Source organism: Salvia splendens, chromosome 9 (genome assembly GCF_004379255.2).
Source record: "Salvia splendens isolate huo1 chromosome 9, SspV2, whole genome shotgun sequence".
Classification (NCBI taxonomy): Eukaryota; Viridiplantae; Streptophyta; class Magnoliopsida; order Lamiales; family Lamiaceae; genus Salvia; species Salvia splendens.
The window spans coordinates 7,113,918-7,135,878 of NC_056040.1; the positions used below are offsets into that span (position 1 = coordinate 7,113,918).

General features: G+C 38.5%; 2 protein-coding genes, 1 long non-coding RNA gene, 1 other non-coding gene and 1 pseudogene across 4 annotated transcripts; 4 read left to right on the forward strand and 1 right to left on the reverse strand.

The window, feature by feature from the left end:
- LOC121749543 overlaps nt 1-21,961 on the reverse strand; it is a 34,745-nt pseudogene that overhangs the window by 4,109 nt on the left and 8,675 nt on the right.
- Nucleotides 468-3,457, forward strand: LOC121749549. Its single transcript, XR_006039639.1, has 3 exons — nt 468-602; nt 2,615-2,695; nt 3,397-3,457. It is a non-coding gene; the product is annotated as an uncharacterized LOC121749549 (long non-coding RNA).
- LOC121749548 (triacylglycerol lipase 2-like) lies at nt 6,395-11,396 on the forward strand. Its single transcript, XM_042144114.1, has 9 exons — nt 6,395-6,674; nt 6,750-6,863; nt 9,700-9,840; nt 9,951-10,061; nt 10,155-10,298; nt 10,401-10,441; nt 10,542-10,621; nt 10,710-10,805; nt 10,891-11,396. The coding sequence occupies exons 1-9, from the start codon at nt 6,507-6,509 to the stop codon at nt 11,211-11,213; spliced, it is 1,218 nt and encodes a 405-aa protein (XP_042000048.1). The 5' UTR covers nt 6,395-6,506; the 3' UTR covers nt 11,214-11,396.
- Nucleotides 13,289-21,888, forward strand: LOC121749547 (receptor-like protein EIX2). The gene is made up of 2 exons (XM_042144113.1): nt 13,289-13,420; nt 20,462-21,888. Exons 1-2 carry the CDS (start codon nt 13,374-13,376, stop codon nt 21,858-21,860), a joined length of 1,446 nt encoding a protein of 481 aa, XP_042000047.1. The 5' UTR covers nt 13,289-13,373; the 3' UTR covers nt 21,861-21,888.
- On the forward strand, nt 18,124-18,230 carry LOC121749929. Its single transcript, XR_006039733.1, has one exon. It is a non-coding gene; the product is annotated as a small nucleolar RNA R71 (small nucleolar RNA).

The window sequence follows — 21,961 nt, forward strand, 5'->3', positions numbered from 1 at the left end:
TGAAACACTAAACACACACTTGCCAGAAGGTATGTGACTGTACCTTTTCTGCTCGATGTATTCAACGACAACTAGAAGTTTGTATCCTGCAATATTTTCGACCGCGAGATTGATGAGGGTGGCTATCAGCCCTGTTAGCAGCCCAATAAGGAATGCCAGCAACCATTTGGAGAAGATGTACTGCAGTATGTCTTTTTTCGATCTGCTTCTCCAGTCTTGCTTAAACAGATCGTTTTCATTGATCCTAAACCAGTCAGAAGAGAAGATTCAAGTAAATGTGAACACAAGAAAGGGCATGGGAGAATGATGAAAATCTCCTTACTCATAGTCCAAGCTCTCTATGTGAGAAACCTTCGCTCCAACTCCAACTACGGCTATAGAGTTTGAAGAAAGTGTTTGATTTTCTTTGAGCAGAGGCCGATGCAACGTGCTTCTTTCAGGGTCGACTTCTTCCTCGTGTTCTTCTTGCCTTGGTGTATTTATTACTGCTTCAGCTTCTGATAACTTGTGAAAATCGTCCATCAGGATAGCGGGATTGATGAAGCGGAATGTGGGAGAAAAGTTTGCTTGAGTCGGTTATCAGTTTGAAGTTGCGATAAAGAGTAAGTTGTTCCTTTGTCCTTGGAATAAATAACATGTTGAATTAGGCACCACACAGATCAGTCTTTGTCTGTACGCGGTTAATAATGCTAACGTGGACTTGGCCTTCTTCCTTGCTGCATATGGACATTGCTTTGTTGGAAATTTGTCTTCATACAATCAGTGCAGTTAGATTATACTACCAAGTTATTACATTCAGTTTGTGTTTTCTGAATTGATAATTTAAATTTGAAAGTTACTAGATACTATCAGTCCTTATTAATAATTTATGTAGTAGAGGAACATTATGGATAACCACCATATATGTTAATGCATAATTGAAGACACACAAAATATCTTCTTGGGATGAAAGGTACATATAATATAAATATTAATTGTGTGATTGTCAGGTGGTCTGCAGCCTACTATCCAACCAACTTATTGCAAGTGACCTTATATTTAACCTTTACCTATTTCTCATTAACCATAATTTTTTTAGGTGAGTGTTTAACTTGGCATGGTGGGTGGAGCTCAGCATGACTGTGACAATAAATTCTTTAAATAAAAGTTGGGTAATGGGAGTATTACTTGTTACATTTCCATTGATTGATCATTGATTCCCTTTCAATGATTATTTTTATGGAATCATAGAGCTATGTGAGCCAAGATTCTGCATAAAGGAAATGATTTTTAACTTATAACTGAATTATGTTGGAACATTCATGCTCCAAGATTCTTGCATTAAAGTATCTATATAGTGCCGATTAATTAGATCAACTTGTTTGTATGTTGTGATTAATGATTTAAAATCCTGATCCAACTAGATAGGTAGTACTATCAATCTTGTGAAGGAAAAATGTTGGAAAGATGATCCAAATCGTCCAAATAAATGGATCTGACGGTGCTTGTTTGACGACCTTTGTATTGTTGACGAGTCACTTTTTAAATTGCAAATTGGTGAACAAGAATTATGCAAAAAATAGGATTGTGAGCTGTCAAAATGAATTAGTCCAAATTTGATATATCATGAAAATCTCTTGGTAGGTGAATTACTTCCCAGTTGGAATTGAAGGTGAAGCTTTTTCTTGAAGATTTGAGATGTGCTTTCCCTTTACTAACAATACAAAAAGCAACCAACAAAATTTTTATTACATAGCCACCCCATCATGAATAATTGTTGTCTGATAAGGGCTAGGCAACTAAAGTTTAGGAACTGCACATTTTGTTCTTCGGTAGGGCCTTGCACATTATGTCCTTCAGTGGGGTCTAGCTTCTTTTATGGAACTGGTAGCATCCAAATCCAATGCAAACGAAACATCCCTACGAGTGACAGAACTATCATCTGACTGCTAATCATGCAAACTCATTCTTAAGGGGACTTGAATGATTATCAACTAGTAATTGACTTGCTGAAACATATTCCTTCTAGTAATTGAAATATTGCCAACAATTGTTATGCAAATCTGCAATGCTGGCCATAGGGTCAAGTTATTTTTATTGATGATTTTCTTCGTTTAAATTGATGTAATGTGACTGTCTCTGATAGTTTTTCTTGTTTATTAGTACTTGAATACGATGACCTCTGTCCAATAATATTTTTTATCGACTTGTTTAGAGTAGAAAATTGAAGTTTGTTTTAGTTCCTAGTGTCAGTGGTTATAACATTGAGATTTTGAAGTGTTTTTCCGTCAGTTCGGTTAATTGAGTTTCTCAGTGCCTTGTATATCATATTCTCATTCCTCTCTTATGTGATGATGTATTTGCAATGATGGGGCATATCTTGAGACATTTATTGTGATGTCCCCTTTATTTTGTTCCAGAATTTGAAAGTTATCCTCTTTCCTGGTTCCATAATTCAAAAGATTGATTTTGTGGAGCTTTATTATAGTTGGTGAATAATGTTAGAAATCTAGTCAAATTGGTTAATCTACCCATAAGAAAATGTATGGACTCGAACAATTAGCCGTTTTGATGCCACTTTTAACCTATATTTTTTGTATATGATGCTGATCTAAGTGCCTTCAATTTCTTTCAGGCAGCAAAGATGATGCATTCTTCGACTCCCAGCCTTGGTTGGAGTCAGATTGTGAAGATGACTTCTTAAGCGTGAATGGTGGTAAAAGATACATCTCTCTGAATATCATATGTTTGTTCCGTTAACTTACTAATTAGCATGTACTGATTGCTGCATGCCTGTAAAACAACCATACATTGCTGGATCAAGAACAAGCAAAGTGTAGATTTGTTACAGTTAAAACTTTACTACTCTGTAACATCCATCTGCACAACTGATTCTGCTTTTTGGGGGAATTGCCCACGAATTTCTTGAGGCTTTGCATGAGCTCGATAGTGGTTGTTTTAGCTAAATCATTGCCCCCCTAATAATATCTTGATATCTCGTGTATAGAAAAGTTGTGGGAACCTCATTTGGGTGAAGTTGAAATTCAGACACATCAACTAAAATTCTGCGTGAAGGTTTACTAATGATAAGGGGAGATGGGGATTAGGTGATCCTTTATGACTATTTGGGTCAAGAACTAAGTGGACTACATCTCATAGACCATACTTGTTAATACGATGAAGGTGCATTGCAATAGGCAAGGTTCGGTTTATTTACAGTTAGCGGAATCTGGTGTGGTTAAGGGGAGGTAGTGATATCCAAGTCCATAATATGTTGATTCAAGGGTGTTCTTTTTGTTGTTGATCGAAATCTCTTTCATGGCTGCCTTTGATAAGGGAGCATACTATATAAACAGGGATATCATAGCCTTCTCCTCATATGGTCTCATTACATAATGCAGTGTTGATTTGTTGCAGATTTCACCCCGTCTCGTGGAAGCACTCCTGTCCACCACAGATTCTCTTCTGGGAATCCAACGGTCAATAAGCCCCCACCGGTGCCTGAACCATCTCCGAAGAAGAGGCTCTCAGAGCTCTTCAAAGAGAGCTTACGCCACCAACAAGGGGGAGATAAGGAGGACGACACCAGCGAGGAGAGCGTGGTTGTTGAAAACGGAGCAAGCAGTGGAAAAAGTGGCAATGGAGCGGAGGAGAAGTCAGTACAATGTTGCCTTCCCAGGCTGCGATCAAGACGAACATTTGCGACAGCACAGGTTGAGAAAGTTTAGGCACCATGAACATGGTGAGAAAAGAAAATAATATGTTATGATGAGATACAGTTCACTCACTGATAGGCTTATAGCAATGTGGATGAACAATCAAAGTGCATTTTTGGCAATCTTAGTAGCTAAATTTTGTGCAAAGCCCCATATTAAGCTCGAGAGAATATATATATATATATATATATACTGCGTATACCGAATTTATGTGTCGAGAGTATTTGGTTATTGGCATAACCTGAACGATTATATATAGACGACGTTTCTAATTCAACGAGTAGCTCAACCCAAACCCGCTTCATTTTTTTGACTAGCCCGATCATGGGTCCATCCATTTGACAAATCTAATTCGAACTAAAGTGTACCTTTTCTTGCTTATTTCTGTCTCCACAAAAAGTTCATTTTTAGTTGAAACAGTTACTCCCAAACGTCACATAAATGCAATCACCTTTTGGTGAATGGCGCAATTCAAGTGGCGTGCAGAATAAAGTTCATTTTTACTTATTTTCACGGTTATGAAGATTACATTTTAAAATGAGTTTTATATGATGTGTCACTGTGTGAAAACTATATGAGGATGTGGTATTATAATGCTGGGGTAGTGGTGCTGGGGCTAAATCACTAGCAATAACTTTTTTGAGTTGAATTGTTATGTATTGAATCTATTGACTTAGCTGTAATTGTCAAATCCTTTAATCATTGAAGCAGATATTTACTTTCTTTCATTGAAAACTATATGAGGATGTGGTATTATAATGCTGGGGTAGTGGTGCTGGTGCTGGTGGTGGGGCTAAATCACTAGCAATAACTTTTTTGAGTTGAATTGTTATGTATTGAATGGAATCTATTGACTTAGCTGTAATTGTCAAATTCTTTAATCATTGAAGCAGATATTTACTTTCTTTTTAATATACATGGATTAGTAGGGTGTTTATAAACATACTATAACCCGTCGAAGCATAAATGAATTAAATCAAGTAACAAAAATAACCGTCAATTTAACTAGGGTGTAACTAATTGGAAGTTTTAATTAAACGCTAACTCAATCATATTCTCTTAATCAAAATTACTAGGTTCTGTTGCTATACTTGAATGGGTCATTATTGGAATTTGATACACAATAATTAAGAAAAATAAAGAATATGACTCTTAGTAATAAGATTAATCTGAAATCTAGATAAGCTCATTATATGAAAATTTGCCTATATTTAAATCCCATGCCATTACGCATAGGGCAGAACATTAATTTGAAGTTAATTTTTACCGAATCAAATTTACTTTTTCTAATTTCGATTTGATTGTGGTATCTACAATTTTACTAGAAACTTCATTGATATTTATCGCATTGGATACTATATCTAGAACCGCCTTATCAACTCCTCGATTTTATCATAAATATAGCTAACTCCAAAAGTTACAATCATCCATTTACATTATTCCTATTGCCTATATTTTGATACAAAAAATCTGGCATAAAAGGAATGTATATATATAAATGGATACGATGTCTGAATACACCTATTGCCTATATTTTGATGATTTTACAAAAAATCAAGCATAAATGAATGGATAAGAGCATCCGCAATGGGCGGACGATGGCATGCCCAATTGGCGCGCATCGTCCGCGACATGCATCGTCCGCACCCATTGCGGGTGCGTGCTATAGGGCGCGGACGATAGTCGCGCCCTATACTTCGGTCGCGGAGGATAGCGCGGACGATCGTCCGCGCCATCGTCCGCCCCATTGTGAAGGTCGCGGACGATCGCCTCAGACGATGGCACGCGGTTTTGATTTTCTATTTAAATCTCGTTTCTCATTCAGTTGTGCATACGAACATATCGACTATCTCTTTACATATTCTCTCTCTACATCCAACTAAAATGAATGTCGGACGATGGCCGATGGCATCTACCCACGGTGGCCAGTTTTCCTAAAGACGGTCAGCTGCCCAATTGGTGAGAAGAGGGTTTTATTTGCCCAAAAGCAGGAGGCGGCGCGGAAGGATGTCGAGCGGGCATTTGGGGTGCTCCAATCACGGTGGGCAATTGTGAAAGGGCCGGCTCGTTTCTGGTACAAGGAAGTCATCGCCGATGTCATATATGCGTGCATAATCATGCACAACATGATAGTCGAGAGTGAAGGCGGAAGCATTACCGACTGGAATGAAGACGACCGTGCATCTAGCTCTTCCGGCACATCGACCGACACACCCGATAGAGGGTTACCGTTAGGCTTCGAAGAGGTTCTATCTAGACATGCCTCAATGCGCAACCAACAGGAGCATGCACAACTCATGAGTGACATGATTGAAGAAGTGTGAGATCGTAATTGCCGTCGCTGAGTTTGCGTTTTTTTTTTAATTCGCATTGTAATGTATTAATTTTTATTAAATGAAATGAAGTTTATGAAATTCGTATTTTAATGTATTATTTTTTTTAAATTCGTATGGATTTTGTAAATATTAAAAAAATGATAACGTGGCGCGCCTTAGGGCGCTCCACTGCAGGTGGGGAGGTAGGAGGATAAAACTGCTGACGTGGCGCGCCATAGGACGCCCAATTGCTAATGCCCTAAGATATTTGAATACAGCGTGGCCAAGGCCCATTCCTTCACACTAAAGTAAAAAAGCCCACAAAAATCTCGAGTTGAGCCTTGAATTTATAAATAGTTAATCATTATATACTCCATATTTCCATTTTCGGCTCTCGTGTTCACACTTCTTTTTCTCACACTATAAATTCTTTATTCTCTACTGAAACTCCCACAAAACCACACACACCTCAGTTCATAATATCCAGTGTAAATTAATGGATTATCGCAGCTTCTTCTTTTTCAATTTAGCCTTTCTTGCTTTATTCCTTCTCTCTCATCAAGCATTGGGCTCTAGTCGCCTTGTATCTCCACCCGACGACGAGTCGGAAGGAATTTGCGCCGCAATCGCCACCGTAGGCGGCTATGAGTGTCAAGAATTTAAAGTAATTAAAAAGAGAAATTTGCAATTTTCTTTCTTTTTTGGGATCATATTGATATTTTGTTGAATTGTTGTTAAGGTGACAACCGACGACGGGTACATTTTGAGCGTGTCGAGAATTCCGGAGGGGCTCCGGGGAGGCGTCGCCGGACAGAAGCGGCCGCCGGTATTGCTGCAGCATGGTGTTCTTGTGGTGAGTATCTACTTTCTATTTTGAGTAATGTATGTGTGTATTTGATTGTGTGTTTACGTATTTATAAGTAGTACTTGTACAAAGATTTTACTGAAAGCTATAACGTTAATCCGACAATAAAACTAATATAGTACGATGTGCAATTATTTTTGTTTGTGAGTGACTGGTCCAGTCTATGTTTCCCTCGTCATTATCATTAGAACATCTTTTAAGGAGCGAAAGATATATAGAAAAGTATATTATATATTTATCTTCTTAAAAAATAAAATATACTCCCTCCGTCCCGCACTACTTGCACTTATTTCCTTTCTAGGCGTCCCAAGTTATTTGCACTCTTTCCATTTTTAGTAACAATTTATACCTACAACCGTAATTGTTGACTTTGTCTATCACTCATTCCTTAATCTCCGTGCCCAAAAGGAAAGGTGCGAGTAGTGCGGGACGGAGGGAGTACTTTTCTAAAAATAACACATTACAAAGGAAAAATGTATATAGAAAGGTAAATTATTTTTAAAAATAAAATAATAATACAAAATATATTAAAAACATAAAGTGTAATACCTTCTCAAATACTACATTTTTCCCTTGGATATAGTTTTTTCATGAAAAGAAGACAAATATGGTAGTTATAAGGTTTTACCTCTCCATTGATGGGGAGGTAAAGATACCTTGTCAAAATGGAAAAAAAGTATAATACCTTCTTAAATACCTCTCCCATTGGGGAATGATTTTTCATGAAAAAAAGGTAAATATGGCAGTTATATTAATTTACCTCTCCCCTTGGAGATTCTCTTACAACTACAAATTATGAAGTAAAATACTTTTAACAATTTTTTTTCTTTTTTTTATATTAAAATTAGTGGTTTACTATCAAAACTACTCCTATTTGACAATTTTGAACTTGGCAAAGTGTTTTGTTTTGATATGTGATGACGACATTGAAAAATTGAACTAGCTATATACACATGCATCCATTACTCTGACAATACTATTTAAAAATCTAACCGAATTCATCACGACACTTATAAACAGTGGCGGACGCAAAAATTTTTGTTAGTAGGGGCGGAACTATATGCATAAAGATAGAGAGTTGAGATAAAAGAAAAATTAATGCATAATCAGACAGCCAAATACAGAGGACTTTTTCGATCGTTTTAGCTTATAATCATAAATGATCGTGTATTACCCCTCATATGAACCTAAACGGTATAAATTTTAAACCTCCATGTTATCCGAAAAATAACATCCATAACAAATAGTGTAAGATATTCATTAATATTTATAAATAAAACTAGTCTAATGCATAATCAAAATGGTACCGTATATTATCTATAAAATAATGAGAGTACTTGAATCAAATTAAATTACAAATTTATTGTATAGCAGGTCTTTTGTCATATTTCCAATATAATAGTGACGTATTAATTAAATATGACAAATTAAAAAAATTGCATAGAATTGGAAAAGGAAGAATAAAAGAGAACAATTGAAATTATAGATTAAACTCGTAAACAGTTATTAAATTTGCGTCGATTATATGGGAAGAAAATGAATTATGATTAAAAATAAATTTTTAGTCAAGAAGGAACCATTATTTAATTTAAAATTTATTAACCATTTTCTAAAACTAAGTAATCAAGAAAATGAATTATGGTCAAAAAGAAACTTTCACACAAAATACACATTTTTAAAGCAATAATAATTGGAAGCTGCATTTATTAAGGGATGACAACTCATCACTTGTTTCAATACAGTAATAATATATTAAATTTATAAAATTGAGTCTTCTTCTTCACGCTGCACGACAACCATTACTTATTTCCTCTGAAACTTTTTGTTTCATATTCAGTTCAGCCCATCCTATCATTTAATTTTTGTAGATTTAGACCTCAGCAACATTGATTTGGCAGGGGCTTATGATAGCTTTCGAAAATTTTGAAAATTTTAGAAGTAGAAAAAAACATAAAAAAACTTCTTGGGGAGGGCTTAAGCCCCTCACCCCCTCTTACTGTGTCCGCCACTGCTTGTAAAAATGTATATTCCAAAAATATGAATATTAATGTATGATATAAAGTAATCTAAAAATGAATATTAATGATCGATCTTAAGTAATTTAATAGACTTTACATTTTTCATTAACTATGCAACTATTTTGGATTTTCTAGTTATACTTATCACGTTACATTGATGGTACATATACGTATGCATGTTGCCAAGTCAAATTTAATTAATTACCAGTCCAGTACTAGATTTTCTGTCGTATTTTTATTTGATTAGTTAATTCTATATACTATATGTATTCATGCACAGTAAAACCTAGTTTGTCGGGAAATCAATTTTGGAAATCTAATTTGCGTATTTTATTATCTGTAGCTAGAAACGTAGATATTGAAAATGAAACTATCAATACGCACTTTTCGAAATTTTGGCGGTGATTGGTGACAGCAAAAAATGGTTCATAGTTTCTTTCGATAGGTTGAGAATTATATATTTAAGCCCATCACTGAAAAATTATTATTGGTTTTTTTATAGTATATAAAAATGATGGGATCGGCTAAATTTGTTTCTATTATTCCTTAAATCCAAACAACTTTTTATGGATAGGATCAAACTCCTCCCCCCCCCCCTGTTTAGTTTTTTTTTTCTAAAAATATACTCATTCCGTCCTAATGATTAAGGTGGTGTTTGCCAATGCAAAATATATATGAGGATAAACATGACAAAATGATTGGAAATGGCGTAAGGTTGTCTCATAATTATATTTTTATACTATAGATTTGTGTGGAGTATTTTGTAATAAAGGAAAATTAATGAAAAACGGTATTGAATTGAAAAGGATGGGATGACGTGGCTGATAAATTCACCGGAAGAGTCATTGGCGATGGTATTGGCGGATAATGGATTTGATGTGTGGATTCCCAATTTCCGAGGTTCTCGTTACAGCCGCAACCATCAAACACTCAGTTCTTCCGACCCTGTAAGTCTAATTTATATACTCCATTATGTTACTCCTAAATCTCATTTTTTAGGGACGAGAAAAAAGAAAAAAATGAGACATTTAATGAAGGAAGTAGACGTGCATTATAGGATTATTGGAATTGGACATGGGACGAATTGGTTAGCCATGACCTACCATCTTTCATCGACCTGGTCTTCAAACAAACCGGTCAGAAAGTTCACTATGTTGGCCATTCAATGGTAATTGCAAATTAAATGTTGTGTATTTGATTTATTTAATTGATTGCTTTGATATAATCTCATCAATGGTGGTTCATTGTTGGTGGAAAATAGGGAACTTTAATAGCTTTGGCATCCTTCTCGGAAGGAATGCAGGTGGACAAGATTAAATCAGCTGTGATGTTAAGCCCCATTGCTTATCTCAGTTACATGAACACTGCTATTGGAGTTCTCTCTGCTAAGGCCTTTGTTGGTGAAGTACGTCGTCTCGTCTCGTCTATATATATATATATATATATGCTTTACACCCGATAAAATGAAACACCAGATGACTAATTATCAAGTTCTTATGTTCTTCAGATCACTAAAGTATTTGGCCTTGCGGAGTTCAATCCGAAAAGGTATACATACATACATACATGCCTCATCAAATTGTTATTAAGGAGACGTTTACTTTGAGTGATACGTTAGATTGATGAATCTTGGCTTTTGCGTTCGCAGCAAGATTGTAAGCACCTTTCTGAGAGCATTGTGTGTCGCTAATAATGTAGATTGCTACGATCTCATGACTGCTTTCACAGGTATATATCTTTCCAAATAATTACTAGTTTAAGGCCTATAAAAGTGTTAGAAACCAGATTCACAACAAAACATCCCCCCCTCTCTCAGGAAAGAATTGCTGTCTGAATGCATCCACGGTGGACCTATTTCTCAAGAACGAGCCTCAATCCACCTCCACCAAAAATCTTATTCACATGGCTCAAAGTATGCTCTCTTCACTACATCTTCTTACCAATACAAAGATCCTTAATACATATTAGTATATGATGATGGCAATCAATGTGTGCAGCGGTAAGAGACGGTCTGTTGTCAAAGTATGACTACGGCAATGCCCCTTTCAACATGGTCCACTACGGTCAAGCGAAGCCCCCTGTCTACAACCTATCGAGAATCCCTCCCAATCTGCCGCTCTTCCTCAGTTACGGAGGCAAGGATGCTCTCTCGGATGTCAGAGATGTGGCCACGTTGCTCGACAGCCTTAAACTGCATGATGTGGGGAAGCTGCACGTGCAGTATATCAAGGATTATGCTCATGCGGATTTCATAATGGGGGTTACTGCTAAGGATCTTGTCTACAATCAGATGATCTCATTTTTTATGAGCGTCAATTGAGTCAGGAATCTTGAGGTGTTGGAGAGTAAGTAGTGTGTTAGCTGTTAGGTTATGAAATGTGAACAAAGACATTTTGGATAATTATACCAAAATATAAATATATATAGCTAAGAGATCATGCAACTTCCTGCATTTGCATCTACCCCTGTATGAAGGTGTGAAATAAGAATCATTTTCATACAATGCGATTTTTCATGTTTTTTTATTGACAAATAAACATAAATTTTAAAAGGTCTTGCCACAATGGACTCAAATTCATACCTTTGGTCCGAGCATTAACCACTCTAGGTGAGAAAGAATAATCGTTTTGCTTTTTGAATTTGATAATATGTGGAGTATAGTATATATGAGGACCAAAATCTTGACTCGAGATCAACGCACACATTTGTCTAAGAAAACCAAGCACTACATAAATAAATAAATAAAATTAGACAAAGGTTTATTGATCTATGATTTCTGCATCAGCCTTCACGTTCACATTTTAGTCAAGAAAAATGATGTGCGATGAGTGGAATTCAGTTAGTCAAACGTATTGATAGGGGTGGACAAAAGGAATCTACCACGATGAGTCTTTCCAAGCAAACAAACACGCAAATCATAGAAATAATCTCATGAAATAGTAAGAAACACTATGCCTATATATAATGTATCCCATTTGAGCTGCTTTCACAGCAAAACTTAATCTAAGCACAAACAAATATGATTAAGGTTTCACTTCGCCATCTTTTCTTTCTCATGCTCTTGTCCTATATTCCTCACCAAACAAAATGTTGCAAAGAACATGAAAGAAAGGATTGCTCGAATTTAAAGAAAATCTAAATGATCCAGCAGGTAGGCTCTCTTCTTGGCGGGGAGAAGAAGATTGCTGCGAATGGAGAGGTGTCAGCTGCAGCAGCACAACTGCGGATGTGGTCAAGCTCAGCCCCCGCAACACCAACACGTCTCCAACGTGGAGTGATAAGTTCTTCTTTGCTTCAGTTGAAGTACTTGAGGCATCTAGACTTGAGCATGAACAATTTTGTTGGGGCTCAAGTTCCTCATTTCCTTGGCTCTTTTTCAAGATTGACATATCACAATCTTTCTACTGCTTCTTTTAGTGGTAGGATACCTCAAAGTCTTGGGAATCTTTCTGCCTTGCAGTATTTAGACCAAAGTTTATACACCTCAGAATCTGTTGCAAATGATCTGCACTGGCTACCCGGCCTCTCTTCGTTGAAATACCTAAATCTGAAAGGCGTTGATCTTCACTCCACTTCGTCTCACTGGCTCAAAGCTGTGAACACCCTGCCTTCTCTCTTGGAGCTTCATCTGCCACAGTGTCAGCTCATTGATCCTCCACCTACTGTCCCATCCCTCAACTTTACATCCCTTTTGGTTCTTGACCTTTCAGGTAATCTGTTCAACTCCACACTGCCAAAGTGGATGTTCAATCTAACTAGACTCAAGAGTCTTGATCTGAATGCAAATAACCTATATGGGGCTCTGCCTGATGCATTTTCTGAGCTCACTTCCCTTGAAAAGTTGGATTTATCTTCGAATTATTACCTTGAAGGCTCTCTCCCAGGAGGGATCGAAGCACTCTGTAATTTACAGACTCTTAACTCTTACAAACAACAGACTCAATGGTGGTGTAACGGAGTTCGTCAATGGGCTATCTAGATGCTCAGATAGCAAGTTGATGAGCCTAAGTTTGGGATCTAATGAATTTGATGGCAATCTTCCCACCACATTAGGCCAACTCAAAAGGCTGAGGTATCTCATTCTTTCGCAAAACTCATTCACGGATTCAATTCCACAAACAATTGGAAATTTATCATCATTGGAGTTGCTTTCCCTCAAAGACAATGAGATGAGTGGGAACATTCCAGAGAGCTTTGGGCAGCTTAACTCCCTCAACTCATTCGACATGTCTCTCAACTCATGGGAAGGTGTCGTCACAGAAGCCCATCTTGCCAATCTCTCGAGCTTGAGGGAGATCTCCACTGGCAGATTCTCCTCTAACATTTCCCTCATAATTCAACATCAGCTCCGGCTGGACTCCTCCTTTCAAGCTTGAGTACCTCAAGATTCAAGGCTGCCAATTAGGCCCCAAGTTCCCAACATTCCTCAGAAACCTAACTGATCTTAAAACAATCATCATCAACTTTGGTGGGATCTCTGATGCCATACCTCGTTGGTTCTTGGAGATGGATTTGCAGCTGCAAGAAGTCTGATGTGTAAAAATCGAGTTCAATTATCAAGTGTATTATCACACAAGTCGATTTAATAAACTCTAATATTACAGCAATACTGCAAGAATACAGTGTCGATTGTAATACTTCGAGTGTCGATCCACAGGGAAGGTAAAGATTAGTTAACTCCAAAATTAAGAAAACACATAAAAAAAAAGTATTTTGTTTTGAAGATTTTGATTTCCAAAAGTTATCGACAAAATAAAGCTACAAGTTAACTAAAGGAAGACTATTCGAACGGAAAAATATGTCACTCCAAGTTGCTCACTAGGCTTGTATTGTTCTACACCTTTAACAATGAAACATACGAAGGGATTAAACACATCAACCTAATCACGTACACTTAACATGTTTGTGACGTATAATTCACAGTCAGCTGAACACTTGTTCCATGAATTAATTTTCAAAGATATTAAACTCCTGCGGAAGCGCGGGAGTAAAAGATCCTCTACTATAATCTCCTACTTAATCCACTATCAAATTATCCTCTGAACAATTCTAATTCGATAGCAATCCAACAATCAATCATTCCTAAACTATGTTAAAGAGACAATAGCAAAGGAATTAACATCACTACATTATTAGCCAAAAACATAGTGAATAAATATTGAGCACATTGTTGGACACAAACATATGATATCAATGGTGTAAAAACATCCATACAAAGCCTAGATTACAACTCGGAGCAACATAGAGAGCTTAGCCTAGAAACATGGTGAAATATGCAATGAAAACCGTAGGAAGCTTGCTCTCGTTGAGTGGAATTGGGATTCTGAAACGGAGCGTCGGAATGATGGCAGAAACTCTGAATTCGCCGCCACCTCTTTCCTCAATTTTTTTGGTGTATCATTAAACCATCCGTTCCCTTTACACATTTTTCAAACCGCCACAAAACTGCAATATAGCAGTTAAAATGAACTACCCGGCCGGGTGGTATTTTTCAACTGAAAAATCACCCGGCCGGGTGACATGAAATCGACCCCTCCTGGACTTTCCATGCCTCGCGAAAATCACCCGGCCGGGTGAATTATTGGGCATGAAATTAACCCGGCCGGGTGGCCACTTTTGAGAGCTTTCTGCACAACTTTTCACCCTACGAGCTTCCTTCTTTGTTTCACTATTTACTCCTCTTCCTACACCATAAAACACACTTTTGCAAGCATCAAACTATATAAATCATGTAAAGTTATGGGAATAACAATGTAAATTTGATTCACATCAAATACCCCCAAACTTATTTACTTGCTCGTCCTCGGGCAAGATCATATAAAACACAACACTTTTGAAGCTCAACTCACAAAAGTTTTTTTCAAAAGTTTTCAAAAGAATGAATCACGTAGAGACATGAATGACAAAGTCTAAACCTCCAACAATTCCAATCAAGATTTCCCACTCTCAAGAACCAACACTTATCAACTTAGAACTTCAAGTCAATGTGCATTTCAAAGTAAGTCCAAACATGTGATCATACAACTCAAACCGTCATCATTGACTCGTCAAGCATTACTTACCACATAGACTCGCGGATTTCAAATCAAACTTCATTAACTCTACCAAGTTATTTACAAAACATCCACAAGCATCAACAATAAGGTCCAAGGTCTTAATTCAAGGTTGTAATGGGGCTAAGGATGAGGTAGGATAAATATGGATAGTGAGCTCAAAAGCTACACATTTGAGTGCTAAATTCTTTCCTCCTACAACTTCCTTCCAAAGAATCAAACAATAACACTTTACAACCAAACTCACTCCCCCAAACTTGAGATCATTCTAGACAAGATTACATCTTTAAAAAAACAAATAGAAGCTCTTACTTTATTTCACAACTTTTTTTTTCTTCTTCTTTTTTTCTTTTCTAAATAAGACCTCGACTTTTGCAAATTTGGAGGTCGTCTTTTTCTTTCTTTTTCTTTCTTTTTTTTTCTCTAAGAACTTCATTCTTTTCACCTATACATTACATCAAGTCTAAAAATGTCTACACTTTACAATTCATCACCCAACACTCAAAACTCAAATCACCAAAGTTCAAACTTGTTTTTAGCGCCCAAATAGTAACAAGGTCAATTGATGAGGCTAAAATTAGGCTTATTTAAGTAGCTAAGTGTTTGGCTAAGTGTTTACACAAAGAATAGGGAATTAAGCTCAAAGTGGCTTCTAGGGGATCATTTGATGGACTAGGCATGTGATCATTTGGCCATAGAGTTCATCCTAGTGCCTTATCCTCCCAAATCGTTGACACAAACGAACGCAAGCACTTCACTCGATAAAGCAAATCAGTCCAACATAATTTCCACAAGACATGCGATTTTCACACTCTCCTCAACTCAAGAAATCGATTGTAATCACAACATGCTCTTTCAAGTAAATTCATGCACCGATTCTATCCATCCTAAGCTTCAAGGATCAAGTAAGATCAAGCAAGATTTCCCAACCAGAAAGCCGAAGATCTAGCATGCACCCGTCAATTACATGATTCACAACACTTTAGCATATAATACACCCAATAAACATGCATCATGCATAAAAAATCAGTCAACTTCAAACAACCCCCCCAAACTTGAATGCTTTATTGTCCTCAATGCAAGTAAAGAAGAACATATAAAGTTAGGGAAAAGAAAACTCCCCCAAACTTGGCATGAAATCCGTAGTACATTCGGGTGGGAGGGTGGGTGTATATTCCTTGGTGGTGTGCTTCCTCATAAGCTCCAGTGTGAGTCCTCTCTCCATGTTGCTCCTACACAAACAACAAACAAAAACAAAACACACAAAAAGAACACTCAATTCAAAATAAATGTTGGAGGAAAGAATTGAGCAAACAAAACCTCCAACAAATTAAACCAAAAGATAAAAGAAAAATAAAAACTTGGGTTGCCTCCCAATCAGCGCATTTGTTTATAGTCGTTGGCTCGACCTCCTTCATCCTTTTCCCTTCTATCCAGGCTCCAATAGGCGCTTCCCCGCCTTCTCTTGCTTGATCACCACATTCTCTCCATCTACTCGAAACATGACCGTATTTGTCTTGGTCTCTATCACAACATCACCGGTTGCTAAAAATGGCCTACCAAATAGGATAGGCATATCCTTGTCCTCTTCCATCTCTAGGACAATGAAGTCAACCGGGAGTACAAATCTATCAACCTTCACCAAGACATCCTCGATGATACCTTTTGGTTTCACAATTGAATGATCCGCCAATTGTAGGTCAATGTCGATTGGTTCAATCCTCGCTTCTAGACCGATTGACCGTGCGGTTTTCAGAGCCATCAATGATATTCCCGAGCCTTGATCAAGCAGGCATTTTGGGAACTTCTTATCTCCCATCTCACATGGGATCACACAGCTTCCAGGGTCTCTTCTCTTTGCCGGCATCTTTCCCTTCACAAATTGTGAGCAAAATGCGCTCAATATCACCACACCCTCGTCTTGTATCTTCTCCTTTTTCGCAATAAGATCCTTAAAAAACTTGGAGAATTTAGGAAAGTGTAGGAACAAATCCACCAGGGACACATCTACATTAACTTTCCTGATAATGTTCATCATCCAATCGAGTCCTTTCTCTTGAATTATTTTCCTACCCTTCTTCTTATTCTCGACTGGGAAAGGTGGTGGCGGGATAAAATCTGGAAAATTAAATGGACACTTCGGGTCCATTGCCGGACTTAGTGGATTCTTCTTGTGGATATCACTCATGGTTGACTCTTCTTTTTCTTGTTGACCTTCCCTAGCTTCGGTAGTAGCCCACTCAATCCCCTCGTCCGCCCCTGCGTGCGAGGTTTGTGAGCCAAACAACTTGTCCGCCCCTGCATGCAAGATGTTCGAGCCATTTTGTGCATCTAGCATGATTGGAGACTCAAGATCCCTTCCACTTCTTAACTTAACTGCCTTGCACTGTTCAAAAACCTTTAGGGTTGGGCACCGTATCACTCGGGATAGCATTATGAATTCTTGTTTGAGATGCTGTAGCAATCTGCCCAATTTGAGTCTCAAGATTCCTCATTGTAGCTTCTAACTGCCCAAACTTTTCCACGGTCTTTTCTTTGAAGTAGTCATTCTCCTTTTGACTCTTAGTCATAAAAGAGAAAATCTGTCCAATTTGTTCATCCATAGAAAGTTTCTTCTCAAAACCTGGAGGTTGGGTATTATTACGCCATTGAGAACCCGAAGGATTACTAGTACCCGATTGATTCCAGTTCGCTTGTTGAGGCCTCCAGTTCTGTTGATTACCGTACTGATTGGTTTGGTTGAACCCTTGACGATTGTTGCCAATGTAGTTCACGTCCTCCACTGGCTGACCCTGAAGACATGGACATTGATCCGTGTAATGTCTACCTTGACATAATCCACAGTTCACAACAGCAACGGCTTGAGGTTGAGGAGTCAATTGACAAGATTTCATTGCTTTAGTCATCATGCTCATTTGAGTGCTTATCTCTGCCAACTGAGCCTCAATTGCCGTCACTTTCTCTGTATCCTTGGTAGCACCAAACGTGTCTCCCATCTTATCTGCCGCTCTTCTCGGACTATGCCAATTCCTTTGGTTGTTCGCCAACCTTTGGAACAGGGCTCTCACTTCCTCGTGAGTTAAGTCGTCCAAGTTCCCATTAGAGCCTGCAGTCACCAAGCTCGTGCCTTCATTATTGAGTCCCTTGTAGAACTTGAGTAGCTCATGCCCTGGAGCAAGACCATGGCTCGGGCATTTCCTAAGCAATTCAGTGAACCTCTTCCACGCTTCCGCAAAAGACTCATCATATTTCTGTCGGAAGGTAGTGATCTCCTCTCTCAACTTCTCAATCTTCATCGGAGAGTTATATTCCAAGAGGAACAACATCTTCAACTCTTGGAATGTGGCTATGTTGTATCCCGGAATAGAATCATACCACGCCCGTGCTTTATCCCTCAGTGAGAAAGGGAATAAGGCCCTCTTAATCTGATGATGGTCCACATTCGGGGGTCGATGAGAGTTCGTCAATTCGTAGAACGCGTTGAGGTGGCTCGTTGGATCCTCATCGTCTCGCCCATGGAAGAGATTTTCCCCGTTCACCAAGCTAATGTAATGAGGAGGAATGTTCACGTTGTCATTCGCGTAAGCGAATTCTCCTAGAAAGTCGACTCCCGACCTAAGAGTGTCACCGAACCTTCCTCCAGGTGGTGGGACAGCGTTGTTGTTATTATTGTCGGCCATCGACTCAGCTTCTAGATCACTGTCACTACTTTCAAACAATGGGTTATCTCTGATTGGACTCGGCGAATCCTGTTGAATTTCAAACCCGGCTGAACTTCCTGACCCTTTCCTTCTTTGATAACAGAGTAGTCCAAACGGTGGTGTACCCTGTGATCGCGTGTGCATTCACTTTTTTTTTTAATACCTACACAACAGAAAATACACCAAACACAGGCACAATATATTTCCTATTACCGAAAGCGAGACCTCTCGACAACTTCGGGGTAAGTACTATAAAATGTGTGTGCATAAGTGAAAACTAAACTATCTAACTAAGAGTTAAAAGATGTCACCTAGAAAATATACTTCTTCGTCTTCAGGTCCAGACGCGGTAGATGGCTATCACATCCAAGAACACGAAATGAGTACCTACAAAAATAAGAGAAAGATCAAATAAAAATAAAACAAAACACAAACTAGAAGTTAAACAATCTATTGCCTTCCCCGGCAACGGCGCCAAAACTTGATGTGTAAAAATCGAGTTCAATTATCAAGTGTATTATCACACAAGTCGATTTAATAAACTCTAATATTACAGCAATACTGCAAGAATACAGTGTCGATTGTAATACTTCGAGTGTCGATCCACAGGGAAGGTAAAGATTAGTTAACTCCAAAATTAAGAAAACACATAAAAAAAAAGTATTTTGTTTTGAAGATTTTGATTTCCAAAAGTTATCGACAAAATAAAGCTACAAGTTAACTAAAGGAAGACTATTCGAACGGAAAAATATGTCACTCCAAGTTGCTCACTAGGCTTGTATTGTTCTACACCTTTAACAATGAAACATACGAAGGGATTAAACACATCAACCTAATCACGTACACTGAACATGTTTGTGACGTATAATTCACAGTCAGCTGAACACTTGTTCCATGAATTAATTTTCAAAGATATTAAACTCCTGCGGAAGCGCGGGAGTAAAAGATCCTCTACTATAATCTCCTACTTAATCCACTATCAAATTATCCTCTGAACAATTCTAATTCGATAGCAATCCAACAATCAATCATTCCTAAACTATGTTAAAGAGACAATAGCAAAGGAATTAACATCACTACATTATTAGCCAAAAACATAGTGAATAAATATTGAGCACATTGTTGGACACAAACATATGATATCAATGGTGTAAAAACATCCATACAAAGTCTAGATTACAACTCGGAGCAACATAGAGAGCTTAGCCTAGAAACATGGTGAAATATGCAATGAAAACCGTAGGAAGCTTGCTCTCGTTGAGTGGAATTGGGATTCTGAAACGGAGCGTCGGAATGATGGCAGAAACTCAGAATTCGCCGCCACCTCTTTCCTCAATTTTTTTGGTGTATCATTAAAGCTCCCTCACGTCACATCTATCTCTCTCTCCCCACCTTTTTTCTGTTTCTAATCCTCCTGCCAACTCTCCCTTTTTCTCTTGTCACGTCCCATCCGTTCCCTTTACACATTTTTCAAACCGCCACAAAACTGCAATATAGCAGTTAAAATGAACTACCCGGCCGGGTGGTATTTTTCAACTGAAAAATCACCCGGCCGGGTGACATGAAATCGACCCCTCCTGGACTTTCCATGCCTCGCGAAAATCACCCGGCCGGGTGAATTATTGGGCATGAAATTAACCCGGCCAGGTGGCCACTTTTGAGAGCTTTCTGCACAGCTTTTCACCCTACGAACTTCCTTCTTTGTTTCACTATTACTCCTCTTCCTACACCATAAAACACACTTTTGCAAGCATCAAACTATATAAATCATGTAAAGTTATGGGAATAACAATGTAAATTTGATTCACATCAAACTCGATGTCGCAAACAACCAACTGCATGGACAGGTTCCCAAGAAGTTCCAAGGAGTTAAGGTTCAGCAGTGAATCCAACGTTTATCTGAGTGAAAATAGCGTCGAGGGACCTCTCCCACTCTGGTCAAGCAATGTGACCTCGTTGTATTTGAGGAACAACACATTCTCCGGGGCCATTCCACGGGATATTGGGACAGCATTGCGTCTCACAGACTTGGACATCTCAAGAAACAGTCTAAGTGGCACAATCCCATCTTCCATAAGAAATATGACACAACTAACCACTTTAGTCATCTCAAGCAACAACCTGCAGGGGCAAATCCCTGATGTATTCTCCAGCATACCAATGCTTTACAATGTCGACGCCTCAAACAACAGTCTGACCGGCAGAATTCCTTCTTCCCTAGGATTCCTACATGCTCTCAAATTCTTGATGCTCTCAAGCAACATCCTTTCTTCCCAAATACCCTCCAGCTTGAGCAACTGCACAGAGCTAGTCAGCATTGATCTAGGTGACAATGCGTTGTCTGGAGCTATCCCGCCTTGGGTTGGAGCTGAGATGACATCACTGCTAATCCTACGCCTGAGAAACAACTCGTTCAAAAGGAACATCCCTTCACAAATATGCAATCTCTCAGTCCTACACATACTGGACTTATCGAAAAACGCACTGTCAGGGTCAATTCCTGCCTGTTTCAAGAACCTCAGCTGGTTTCAGAGAGACTTGACACCCGAAGACACTGATCAGCTTTACCAAGGGCGGGTGCAGCTGGTTGCCAAGGGAAGATTACTGCAGTATGACTCTATATTGTATCTTGTCAACAGCATTGATCTCTCGATAAACAAATTTTCCGGAGAAAATCCTCAAGAAATCACGGCCCTATTCAAAGTGGGAACCCTAAACCTGTCGAGGAATCACCTAATTGGGAGAATCCCTACTGATATCGACAAATTGGAACGGATTGAGACGTTGGACTTGTCAAGCAATCAACTTTGGGGGCCAATTCCACTGACCATGGCGTCGCTAACTTTCTTGAACCACTTGAACTTGTCGAATAATAATCTGTCCGGGCAGATTCCAACTGGTAATCAGTTCGAGACATTCAATGATCCGTCAATCTATGAAGGTAACGAGATTCTGTGTGGTGCTCCATTGCCGCGATGTGATAGCGCTCCGTTTCCAGATGTGGACGGTGGAGAAGAAGGTGATGGTGACGAAGATAGATACGAGAAGCTGTGGGTGTTAGTTTCAGCTGGGATCGGGTTCTTCCTTGGATTTTGGGGGATTTGTGGTTCTTTGGTTGTCAAGGACAGGTGGAGGGCTGCATATTTTGGTTTTGCTGACAGGGTGTGGGCAAGATTCTGCTCAGCATTTCGTCGAACACTTGGGCATCATTGAGAAGCTCCCCTCACAAGCCGTAGCTAGTAATTGAAAAAATATCCAAAACAGTTTATGAATTCCTTTTTTTTTCTTTTTATTTATTGTAATCCGTTCAAATA